Source organism: Halichoerus grypus, chromosome 12 (genome assembly GCF_964656455.1).
Source record: "Halichoerus grypus chromosome 12, mHalGry1.hap1.1, whole genome shotgun sequence".
In the NCBI taxonomy this organism is placed as follows: domain Eukaryota; kingdom Metazoa; phylum Chordata; class Mammalia; order Carnivora; family Phocidae; genus Halichoerus; species Halichoerus grypus.
Genome location: NC_135723.1, coordinates 22,980,202 through 22,993,813, shown reverse-complemented (window position 1 = coordinate 22,993,813; position 13,612 = coordinate 22,980,202). Strand labels below are relative to the sequence as shown.

The 13,612-nt window shown below is 36.3% G+C and overlaps 1 protein-coding gene across 1 annotated transcript in view; it reads right to left on the bottom strand.

Annotated features, from left to right (window-relative positions):
* Positions 1 to 13,612, bottom strand: part of RSBN1L (round spermatid basic protein 1 like) — a 69,288-nt gene that overhangs the window by 8,835 nt on the left and 46,841 nt on the right. The window contains exons 4-6 of the mRNA XM_036100317.2: positions 6,409 to 6,546; positions 4,714 to 4,856; positions 792 to 959 (exon numbers count right to left, since the gene is read on the bottom strand). Coding sequence (XP_035956210.2) covers positions 792 to 959; positions 4,714 to 4,856; positions 6,409 to 6,546 — 449 coding nt within the window. The remainder of the gene's footprint in view (positions 1 to 791; positions 960 to 4,713; positions 4,857 to 6,408; positions 6,547 to 13,612) is intronic.

Here is a 13,612-nt window from a genome sequence, read left to right as displayed (position 1 = left end):
TAATAAATTAAGAGACCTTCATTTAGAAAAGTGCTAATAAACTATTATCACTCTATTTGTGGGAGTTAATAGTGTCTTTAAATATAGTTCTAAAAAAAATCCCAAATTCTTCAATTAACTAGCAATATACAAACACATTTTTACAGAAGATGCTCAAAAATGGATTTTGAAATGAAATTCCAAGCAACATAAATCCAAAAAGAAAAAGAAAAAAAATCATACCAAGGCAAATCATAAAAGAAATTTTTAAAAACCAGTGATAAAGGGGGGCCTGGGTGGCTCAGTTGTTAAGCGTCTGCCTTCGGCTCAGGTCATGATCCCAGGGTCCTGGTATCGAGCCCCGCGTCAGGCTCCCTGCTTAGCAGGAAGCCTGCTTCTCCCTCTCCCCCTGCCCCTCTTGCTGTCTCTAAGTGAATAAATAAAATCTTCAAAAAAAAAAAAAAAACACACCAAAAACAGTGATAAGATCTAAATGTTAGGGCACCTGGGTGGCTCAGTCGTTAGGCGTCTGCCTTCAGCTCAGGACATGATCCCAAGGTCCAGGGACTGAGCCCTGCTTCTCCCTCTCCAGTCAAACCCAAAAGAGTAAGACTACATTCTAACAACTGAAAACCTTTAGTGCAATTATACAATTAGGATATCCAAATACAGTGAAAAATAAAACTTACTTTCCTTACAGTAAGGAGAATTACTGAGAAACTTCCCAAGAAAAATTTTAGAAGCCAAGAAAACCTATCATTAAAATAGCAATAGCTCAAAAACAAACAAAAAAAGCAGTAGTTAATATATACCACTCTCCACAGCGCACAGCTTTCAACACTCCGACAGCAGCTGTAGTCTGTCGTTCAAAACCTTGTCCTATGTGATCTGCATGGGCTCTTGTTCTGTCTTCAAAGAGCATCTCACGGGGCTCACTGGTTCGAGGTAGGTACTGCAGGTTTTTTATTTCATTGGTCGTTCTGTCAAAATAAAATTACATATACATAATATAAAGTGGAGGTGGGGAGAGAGAGGCAGGCCTACGTGTTAAGGTTTAATTGCCTTCAAACATTTGTATTGATGTACTGAGGCTTAATTGCCATGAAGCATTTAGATCACGTAATTCAGACAGAAGGAAATTTTAAATCACCTGCTCCCAAATCAGGTTCTATTTTTAAAATGGACAAGTACAAACAAAAACATATATAATCCCCTCCTTTTTCTAACATACGCTTCACAAAAGTGGCAGCTGTAGTGTGGACAGACTACTAAATTACAGATGGTGTGGTTTACCCGAAAGTTCCCCTGTCCAGAATCTTTACCTGAGGTTTGTTTGGGTCTTACCTGTAGAACCATGCCCCCACTCAAGTCACATGGCTAACGTAAGATATATATCTGGAACAAACAGGTAACTTTAAAAATGGATTAATATTTATAGAATACCTACTATATACCAGGTCCTCTCTAGGCACTGCAGCTCGTGAACAAGATAGTAATGAAAATAACAGACAAGTTTTCCCACATTCATGAGAGGTTCATACTCCAGTGAGAGAAAGACCAACAAATAAATAGCAAGAAAACACCAAATAATAACTGCTTCCACAAAACACGCAGGACTTACTGGAGGCAGAAAGAAAACCTTAGCTCTCTCCTGAAGGACAACCACCTGCCACCGGCACTCTCTCAGAGCTACTGCTCACCTGGATACGCACACAGAAGCTGCTACTTACTTAGCCTCATTCAATGCAAAAACCCTCTCTAATTTTGCTGGAGAAGGGGAAATGAGTGAGAATTTCTTTGGGAGTCATCATCTTATTTATCCCTCTGTATAGTTTTTCTGTTGCTTTCAGAGACAATTCCAGATTGCCCCCACAATTTTCTCCTCTCATCCTCATCTAAACCCCTAGAATCACTCTTTCTTACTTGTTCTCTAATTTACCTAGAATCACCCTTTCTTACTAGTTCTCTAATTTCCCACTCTCAATCTCTGCTCTTTGTGCACTCTTGTATTACAGTCGTATTACACACTCGCACACACAACATACCTTTTTTGCCCTTTGTGATTGATGTTCTATAGGCGTCAGAAAGCTAGGTGATGACCTTAATTCCTATGGAAAGCTAACAGACTTTCAAGCCTACAACTCTGGTCCCATTAACACCACTTTTTTTTTTTTTAATTTTATTTTATTACGTTATGTTAATCACCATGCATCATTAGTTTTTGATGTAGTCATTAACACCACATTCTAATGAATTAAGACTTTATATGAAGCGGGGCACCTGGGTGGCTCAGTCAGTTAGGTGGCCGCCTTCGGCTCAGGTCATGATCCTGGGGTCCTGGGATCGAGCCCCGCGTCCGGGTCCCTGCTCAGCGGAGAGCCTGCTCCCTCTCCCTCTGCCTGCCACTCTGCCTACTTCTGCTCTCTCTATCAAATAAATAAATAAAATCTTAAAAAAAAAAAAAGACTTTATATGAAGCATTTAGCACTGTGCCTTGGGCAGTGTTAGTAGTTGCTCAGACTACAATGTGATGTGAAATCACATTACATGGATGCTAATCCCTGAAGTACATACAAGCAGGTTCCTCAGAGGGCTGGTGAACTCCCTTAAATTACATGTAAAACTCTGTGGATATCTGTACTTGTTCTGGGGAGAGGCTTTCAGATCTCTAAATGATTTATAAATCCTAGTTAAGAACCACTGAGAAATACGCCAATTTTATCATTTACTACCAACTTATAAATTAACTTGTAAAAATTTCATTCAACAGATATTTATTAAGCAGCAGGCACTCTGTTTATGTGCTAGAGACACATTAAGTAACAAGTACAACATGGGCTCCTGTCCTCATGCAACCTACAGTTTACTCAGTGACCATTTTCCCTGGTTTTTAAGATTAATAATCACTGTAATTAATAATAAAACATCTTTATAGACCTAAAAAAAGGTATCTATCACCCACTCCATTCCCACCAATGTTAACTCTGTGTACATTTTTTCCACACTTTTCTGTGTTCACATAAATATACACTTAACACATGTTTTATTTCTTTTCATACAAACAGAATCATACTGGCCATATTACTCTATATTTTGCTCTTTTCAAATGTCATGAACAATCTTCCTGATCAACACACATAAATAACTCATTTATTTGAACTATTTCACCATATTTTTTTTTAAGATTTTATTTTTTTAAGTAATCTATACACCAAACATGGGGTTCGAACTCACAACCCCAAGATCAAGAGTCACATGTTCCACCGACTGAGCCAGCTAGGAGCCCCAAAGGAATGGATATTGGGGTTTTGGGGTTGTCTTTTTTTTAAAGATTTTATTTCGCCATATTCTTAATAGGAATGTACCAAAATGAATTCAACCATTCCACTGTTAATGGGCATTCAGACCATTTTAAACTCTTTTTCTCACTCCAAATAATGATGCAATTAATATTCTTATACATTTACCTTTAGTGCTTTCATTTCTTAGGACAGATTCCCAAAAGTGGTAGCGCTGGATCAAAGAGTGTATGAATGTATACATGTGTTAAACTTCATGAGCTATTGTTAAATTACTTTTACAGAATGATTATAGCAGCTCATCTTTCTACCAATAATATATAAATGATCCTGTTTCCTCACATACCTACGAGTCTATAATATTATTGTTCTACTTTTTTTGCCAGTGTAATAGGTAAAAATAATATCTCATAAATCTTTTAATATAACTGGCTGAGGCCTATTTTTCTACTGGGATATGTTACATTTTTCTTATCAATTTGGGAATGCTCTATGTATATTAACTTTAGTCTGTCACATGTTACAAAATGTTTTAGTTAAGTGTATCATAGTTCTGAACTTTGTTAACTTTTCTCTCATAAATAGTATTGTCGTTACATATTTTTATATTGCTTAGAAAGGTCTCTCCTAGGTTTAAAAACTTTATTCTTATATTTTAATTTTTTTATCTATTATGTTCAAATCTCTAACTTACCTCCTATATGAGATAGGGGCTATGGCTTTGTTTTGTTTCAAATGGACTTCAATTATGCCATCCTTACTCATTAAATAAATCTTCCTTTTCCCATCTATCTCATACATTAAGTTCTCAATATACTTTGATCTATTTGGGTACTCTACCCTACTCCAGTGATCTTTTTGAGCTTTATAATAACTTTTAGTATCTAGTAACACAAGGCCCCCCTCACTTATCTTCTCTTTCACAGTTTTCTTGGCTATTTGTTGACTTTACTTATTCTTCCTTCTAAACTTTAAAATCATTAAATCCAGTGCTGGAAGTGTGAGTTCAACTAAAATGCCAAAAATTTCAAAGGACTATCATTTTTATCCAATCTGGAACATAGTAGAGTTTTTGATTTGTTTCAGTATTATTTTATACCCTCCAGAAGATGTTTATGTTTTCTTAATATGGGTTCTGAATATTTTTTATTAAATTTATTCTAAAAGTTTACAATGTCTTTGTTGTGAAGGACATTTTTTCCATTCCTAATTACAATTTATTGTCATTTGCCCACATTCTTCAAGCCTTATTTATATTTGATATTTTACAAGAAATTTCATTAGCATGTGTAGCCATTTTTGAATTCACATTCCAAGTATGCTCTAAATGTTCCCTTTCTTCTTTCTCCAATTTTCAACTAACACACACACACACACACACACACTCACCCAATGTACATCTATCCCTGGCAATAAAAATTGGTATTCAACATACCTTTTCCTTTTGAAAGGTGACTTTGGCATATCAGCCACAGGGATCATTTGTTCTCCTGGGCGTACCCACATGATGGGACCATCATCACTGTCTTTTCGACTCTCTAATTTTAGACTAGATAGGGTCCCCCATGGCAGTGTACACTAGAGGCAAATAATTACATAGAAACCAATTATTTTCAAAATGCATCTTCAAATATACATTAAATACTGCCCCCTTGACAAACTTTCATATATACCTTTAATACTTATACATTTGAAATACAAACCTATATTGAATATATTCCTATGTAGTCATATATTTTCCTTCAAAAATAGGATTTCAAACATACCAAGAGTAATTATTCTTGGATGGCTCCCTCCTTTTAACCCTGCCAGAATTACGATTCACTATATTCATCATTTGTTATTCCTCCTTCTACCAAATATAAGGGTCATATGATGTTAGTAAGTTGGCAAAATAAGCAAGTGTTCTCCATGAGAATCAATAAAAATGAACAATTTGTTTTAAAAAATAGATATCTCAAAAAAATGGATACCTCTTTGATTAGCTATCATGAAAATTTAACAAAACAGAAAGGAAAACCAAATCAAAATCAAAATCTATTTCTGTTTAGTAGTTTCTTAAAGAGTTTGCTGGTCTAAAAGCAACTTTTCTTTAAAAAAAAAAAAAAAAAAAGAGGAATGTCTAAGGGCCGTTGTCCATGGAAGAGTGAGAATGGTTATTTTAAAAAACCATTCATCCCATCCCCTTTTAAGAAAGGGTAGAACTGTCACATGAAATTTCTCCTAAAAGAATGCATTTAGCTCATTTGTCTTTAAAATTAAAATCTGAAACATAAATATTTAAATAATGGTATTTTTAAAATACCACTCAAAATAAATGCAATCAAATTCCATAATGTCACTAGTTGGGAAAAAGAGAAAAGTAACAAAAGGTTTAAAGGGAATAAAAAAGGAAATAAAAGGGGAATGGATTGGAGTCAAAAAGATAAGTTAGAAAAAGTTAGAAAACGGAACAAGAAGAAGTGAAAAAAGAATAGATCTATAACAGATTACGTGGCAAATATTAGAGACAAATGGATTCTGTCACATTCTGACCTCTGAATTACTGATTAAATAACTATACAGCTCAGAAATCTCTCTCAATGGGATAGCCCCAGCAGCCCACAAGAAGAAATATTTTCTAGAATGCACAGATTACTGAAAAAATAAAAAGAATTTGGCTAGACATCATTTAAAGAATTCAAAGGGGCCTTAAAGCTACGTAGCCTAAATGCAATATTTTATGGATGCGGAAACTGAAGTCCAGAAAGTTTAAATGGCTTGCCCAACCCAGTGAGGTAGAGCCAAGATTGAAATACAGATGTACAATTTCCCAAGCCAGTTTTCCACAATGCCAAATTGCCATTCTTTTGTCCTAAACATTTAATTTAGTAGGCATCCTTCCTATACTTCTTAAATCCTCTGATACTCAGTTTATAAAAAGTTAATAAACAGATGGAACCTAATTTCCTAAAGTGGTAGCAACAAGCGTTATTTTTTGGTTCACCACTTAGCTCTGCCATAATTAATATCTGAGTCACATGCACACACACTATACAAGAATTATATTTCTGAAACAACTATGATTTGGTCACCCACAGCATGTGAGTGACACCCACAATTTAGACTGCTTGATATTGTTTTCTCTTACTTTTAAAAATGGTGAATCTTCCAACATGTCCAGGAATTCAGGGAAGTAATCTCCCACCTCTTCATCAACTGCTCCCACCAAGCTGATCTGTCGCATTGGGCCAGCTCTGTAAGTACCGTGAGAATATGTTCTTTTTACCTGAAGGATATGGATTTAATTAAAGGTTATAAATAAGATAATGCTTGCTATCATTGTGTAACAACAAATTATATTGTCTGAGAATATTAGAACATAATGTGAGGTAAGCAAATCAAAACAAAAAGGCCTTTACAAACAGTAAAAAAATAAAATAAAAAATAAGGCATAAAAAAAAATCCATACCAGAGCAAGCTATTTTACCTTCTCTAGCTATTCCTATACACTGCTTATGAAAACACAGGTAAGATAAACAGTATAATTCTAGATAGCAGACTACAACTTCTCCTCATTATACAGTTTATTATTTGATCTATAAGGCCAATGAAATTTATAGTCAAAAGTTCATATACCTATATTTTCCTAAACGGTTCATATCTTTTTATCAGAATTTCTAAAAGTAGACTGCCTGAAATGTTACATTTAACCATTACCAGTGGTTTGTATGTCTGAAAGGCCGCCAGGAATGATCTTCCCTTCTAGATCATACCATATTAATTAGGATCCAGTTTATATTTCTATGATTAACTCTGAGAAAAACTACTAGAGATTGAGAATCAGGAGTGCTAGGTCCCAATGCTATCTTTACTATCTAGCAGCTATGTGATCTTCAGAAATCACACAAATTCCTGTATTTTAGTTTCCTTAAGTGGAATGATCTACCTCAGACTGCTGAAGGAAATTCAATAATTACGTAAAGCTATAAAGCTGCCCGCACAATGCTAGCAGGGTAGCATTCAAGTATCAACTGAAATAAAACCACCTGCACCTCAAGAATCTTGATACAAGGGTGGGGGCGCCTGGGTGGCTCAGTCGTTAAGCGTCTGCCTTCGGCTCAGGTCATGATCCCAGGTCCTGGGATTGAGCCCTGCATCAGGCTCCTTCCTCAGCGGGAAGCCTGCTTCTCCCTCTCCCTCTGCTTCTCCCCCTGCTTGTGTTCCCTCTCTCGCTGTGTGTGTCTCTCTCTCTGTCAAATAAATAAATAAAAAAAATCTTTAAAAAAAAAAAAAAAAGGAATCTTGATACCTGAATTCTGGCAAGCACATTTAAATCCTGCAAAGAAATCTATGCCTTTTCATACCCTAATGTTAGGAAACAAGAATCTTTATAAAGCAAAACAACTTCCTTTCATGGGGCGCCTGGGTGGCTCAGTAGGTTAAGCATCCAACTCTTGATCTTGGCTCAGGTCATGATCCTGAGATCGAACCCGAGTGGGGCTTCATGCTCAGCGGGGAATCTACTTGAGATTCTCTCCCTCTCCCTCTCTGCCCCTTCCCCCTCCATGTGTGTGGCATGCACTTCCTCTCTCCAAAATAAACAAACAAATCTTAAAAAATAAAGTACATTGTAATACTTTTACTTATATACCATTTAACCCAACTTTCTAGTTTAATGACCCAATATTCAAACATTCACTAAGTCAGTTGGAATCATTAATTTAATGTTTTAAACATGGCAAATTACATAAAACAATGCAACCAAATTAAAAAACACATATCTCTTGAGAAAATATACAGATGGCACTTAAGCAGTTAAAACAAAATATAAGAATACAATCCACACACCTTTCAGAAAAATAGAAATAGTTCTCAATTTAGGTGACACCTATTTTATTAAATACTATATAACAAATATCCCCTACTACATGGAATGAAATAAAATCTACAATATCGTAAGATTAAAAAGCCTCAATTCTCCAAAAATCATCTATCCAACTATTACACTCAAGGGCAATGGGGCAGGGGAGGAAAAAGATAAGGGTTTAAAGAATCTCTAGATAGCCAAAATAAATGCCGTAAGACCATGACTCATAAAAGGGTCTCTTCTGACACGTGTTTCTACATTAGGCACAATTCTCACTAACCTCTAAAATCATAAAGGATAAGAAACTACAAATTTGAAGGGGGAGGAGTAGCAGGAAGCAAGCATACATAGCTGCAGCTCCCCTAGGATGTCAGTATTATAGCATCATAATGACAAACCTAGACTGAAAAAGGATAGCTTCACTAAAATCTTGGTACCCAAAACTAAAGACTTCCATTATCTAGAAAAATCACCTATCTCAAAAACCTCACATCATGGTAATACTGGACATGAGATTACTGTATTTGCTTTTTTTCCACTTCAGTAAACATTAATCAAACCATCAGTTTTCTGATGCAATTAAAATAATTACTAGAAAATATCAAGACATGTCACTGCTTTAAAACATATCCTATATGCTTCCTAAAAGAAAAATGCGTTGTTACAAAGAGTACACATATTTTTCCTCCCAATTTAGGTATAGCTCTTTCAAAAGACAACACAGTAAAAGATAGAAACAATACTTATTTATATATTTGCAAATACTTATATTTCAATAGTTCACATTTAAATAGTACCTGTTAGAACAGATAGATAGATTTTAATCTAAATCTCCTCCCTACAGCTCCTCCCCTTGCCATCCCCAGCCCTGGTAAAAAAAACCTACCAATATCATGACTGCATGTTTACCTTTCCCCTCATATGTTCTCTACAAATGTTATAGAGGGAAAGAAAAAAACAGGAAATAGGAGACTTCTTGTCCCACTGCCAGTAAGTGCCAATAACAGAATCTCAGAAATACTGGTTAACAAGAAATGAACTGTTTAATTAAATTATATTTAAACTAAAATCCTAGGGGTGCCTGCATGGCTCAGTCAGTTGAGCGTCTGCCTTCGGCTCAGGACATGATCCCAGGGTCCTGGGATTGAGCCCCTGCATGGCCGCCCCCCCTCCGCTCAGTGGGGAGTGTGCTTCTCCCTCTGTCCCGGCCCCCCACTCATGCTTGTACTCTCTCTCTCTGAAATATCTTTAAAAAATAAACTAAAATCCTATTCATTACTCGTTGTATGAAAAGTAATCTTTAAAACAAACAAACAAAAGACCTTATGATTCTGAGGTCAGCCCGCTATAAAAAGAATAAAGTAGCTTTTCTGACAGGGAATACATTGCCAAAAATAAATCTGTTAGACTTAAAACTGTTTTATGTATAAAAATTGCTACAACAAGGGAAGAAGCAAATATGGTAATAAGTAATTCAAAAAAACCATGAATGACTCACTTGAAATGACTTGCTTTTTCCGAAAATATGTTTCCTTATATGGCAGCCCCTGAAAAGAGGATTCTATATAGTCCACCAAGTTTGGGAAACTCTTCTGTTTGGGAGGCTTACCACACACACTATTACTGACGTTTCTGAGAGGTCTTAAATGGTAAACATAACTTATTTGGCTCAGTATTACACAAAGTATTCTGACTTCAAAACCTGTTTTTCTCATAGTTGTTTTAGCATACCTATCAACATCTCAAGACATTAAAAGTTCCACAGAATAATGGTGAACCATAATAAATACAGAAGATATTACAGATGTTCCTACCTAGCATAAGCATCAATCTGAAGAAAATACAAAAACAGGATAGTTATCAGAACAAAAATTGAGGGGGTGAGGGCAATTCTGGGTGTTTTGTGGGGAGGGGTAAAGGTGAGGGAAAGTCTTATCTTAAAAAACAAGGTTTAGCTCATCACATTCTTTCTGAGGCAATCTAAAATCTAACATAAATGAGTGTGCCACAAGAGGGAGCCATTTCCCAACACATCTGGCATATTCTTCCAAATCAAAATATAATAGGTAATGACATTTAGTCAACATTCTATTTCAAAAATATCCATATAATTTCATGTAAAATAAGGATGAAAGTGTTATTATCCATTTTAAAATCAGCACAATAAAGGAAAAAGTCCCCTTTCTCAATTAGAGCATCTGGTACCAGCCACAGTAATATTTTGTACAGATCAGCTCATAAGCTTTCAAGGAAGATGTGACAGGCACAAATGGTCAAAATGAGAATTTAGTACAAAGGCAGCCAATGGTTCAAAGATGGCATACCAAATGATCTTTATTGCCTAGCACAGTGAATGATTCTAGCAAGAAGTTCATTCTCCCTTCATTTTGCAGAGGGGCAAAGCTTAACAGATCAGATCAGATTTAATAACTGTTTCACTATTAAGATATTAGCCACTTAGTCATGATTAGTTAACACCTTGACCTAAGTTACCTGATACAAACAACTTAGAACCAGGATAAAATAAAAACAAGATTTAGAGTTTGGGGCAGGGGAAAGGGTGGTGAGAAGACAACTGCTCCGTTTTCATATTCTTACAGCTCTAACTACAGGGTTCAGAGTATATGCTGCTTAAATACTGAGTAACAAGAAAGAAATCTTATTTATTCCTTGACAGACAAAACTCCTATCTCACTTGCCTTTTTGTTTCCCTACTATCAAATGAATATTTGAACCAAGTGGAGATGGTAGAAAAATTAGAACAAATGTGGAGGTTGCAAATAACCAAAAATTCTTCTCAAGTATGTATGCTCACTTCTGAGCAACATGACTGCACCAGTCCTATCATCATGAAGTGAATGTGGTTTTGGCCTTTTCACTTCCTTTGGCCAATGGACATTAGCAAACACAGCACAAGCAGAGGCTTGTGCACTGGGGATTGCCCTCTTTTTGCTCCATGGAACCCTACAACAAACATCATGTGTATGAGCTCAGGCTAACCCGCTACATGATTAGAGAAATGTGATCATCACTCCAGGGGACACTGCACCAACCACCAGACATACAAGCAAGATCTCCTAAGACCAATTGACCTGCCAACCACCAGACATGTAAATGAGGCCACCCAGCCCCAGACAAGATGACAAAAACCCTAAGAACTCTCCAGACAGCCCAAAGAACTGTGAGAAATCACTTTAAGGCATTAGGTTTTCAGGGTTTTGTTTTCTACAGCAAAAGAACGGATATAGACAGGGTTACAAACTTAGGATAAAAATCCGGGTATGTTTCTATTCTCAAAGACTTTTATCATACAGTTTGACTGACACTGTGACTCAGAGCCACAACTTAGAGACATGACATGACCTATTAAAACAATATATAATTTCACATGGCCTTTAAATTTTTCAGGCAACTTGCAAGGATACAGATGAAGACGGAAAACATTATTATACAAGTAAAAAGAATTCCATAACCAAAAGAATTCAAAGGCTAGGATGTCTTGATCTTCTGTCACTGCCGTGTGTGTGTGTGTACTGTTGTATACACATGTACACACATATCCACCAAAAAAACTCAAATTAACATGTTTTAAGGATAAAGGCTAAACAGGTGCAAAAATGAATTTTTGTGACAACTACAGAGTAATTATTACAAAGATAAACACTATCACTATAAAGATCATAGAAATAGCTACATAATTTGTCATCTTTTAGTTTCCACAGAATTGAGGGGAAATGAATTTTGGTTAAATTTTGGTTGCTAGGATTTTAATTGGGAAGGAAGGAAGGAAAGAGGGAAGGAAAGAAGGAAGGAAGGAAAGGAGGAAACAAACTAGTCTCATGAGGATGGACTTAGTTTGGGTTCCATAAGCCACTGGTAGTCAGGGCCACCAGGTTGCATTATCAAGAGTTGTAGTAACAATTTACATCATCATATACAGTGGCCCTGCTGGTGGTATTAATTCTTTGGGTCTGATCTAAACTTGGGCATATGAGGACGTGTTTTAAAGTTGAAATTAATGAGGTTTTATTTACATTTCAAGCTTCAATATTTACACAGAGTACAATATTAGAATGCAAGAAAACAATCAAAAACTAATGATGTAATGTATGGTGAATAACATAACATAATAAAAAAAAGAATGCAAGAAAACATAGAACATATATTTTAAATTATTATATATACTATTTTATCCACTAAAAAATTGTGCTAATTCATTACATAGATACTCATCATCATTATCATTATGAATTTCTTTAATGCTGCTAAATGTATTTTCTAAACTAAGATTAAATAAAAACAACAAAGGTCAGATTTTTTTTTTTTTAAGATTTTATTTATTTGACAGAGGCAAAGCGAGAGAGGGAACACAAGCAGGGGGAGTGGGAGAGGGAGAAGCAGGCTTCCTGCGGAGCAGGGAGCCCAATGTGGGGCTCGATCCCAGGACCCTGGGATCATGACCTGAGCCAAAGGCAGACACTTAATGATGGAGCCACCCAGGTGCCCAACAAAGGTCAGATTTGTACCCTTCTCTATCAACTCATTCAATTATCTCTTCTCATGTTTCTAGATCTTTTGAATACTGCTTTTCAGACTGGTTTTGACTGGATCAAAGGTTTGTCAGAATATAAAAGGTAGAAAGGGGAATTAAAGGGTAGTTACTGGATTACAAAATTTTATTTTTTAAAGATTTTATTTATTTATTTGACAGAGAGAGACACAGCGAGAGAGGGAACACAGCAGGGGGAGTGGGAGAGGAAGAAGCAGGCTTCCTGCAGAGCAGGGAGCCCAATGCGGGGCCCGATCCCAGGACTATGGGATCATGACCTGGGCCGAAGGCAGACGCTTAACAACTGAGCCACCCAAGCAGCCCTGGATTACAAAATTTTAAAATTCAAAACTTCTCTACAGCTCTGCTTTCCTCTGCTCTGTAAAAAGCATTCTTTCTCATATAGAGCAGGTTCTACTGAACCTAACCCCTTGAACTTTGTTAACAAGAAGTCATGACCAAATCATCAAGCTGGAACATGAATTTGGCTTTATTTCCCACAACTTGTCTTTGTTATGGTTGATATTAAGTGAAACTACATTCCAATATTGATACCTCCTTTCCTTTCTCCCCTAGAAGACTAACACACAATTAGTTCAGTTAACGTTACCTCAACCAATTCTTTTGGTGAAAACAAATTCACATGGCATTATGTAAGCTAATTCATTTAACATCACCAAAATACATAGCTTCACTATGTGATTCTACTAACAAGTGTGCATGATGCACAATAATACCATAGATAAGGGGGGAAAGGATGCTGGAAGAGAAATAAGGTACAAGATACACTTTCAATTTCTCAAGATGAGTGTTAATGTCATATTCTAAAAGTACTCAGGGGGCGCCTGGGTGGCTCAGTCGGTTAAGTGTCTGCCTTTGGCTCAGGTCATGATCCCGGGGTCCTGGGATCGAGCTCCGCATCGGGCTCCCTCCCTC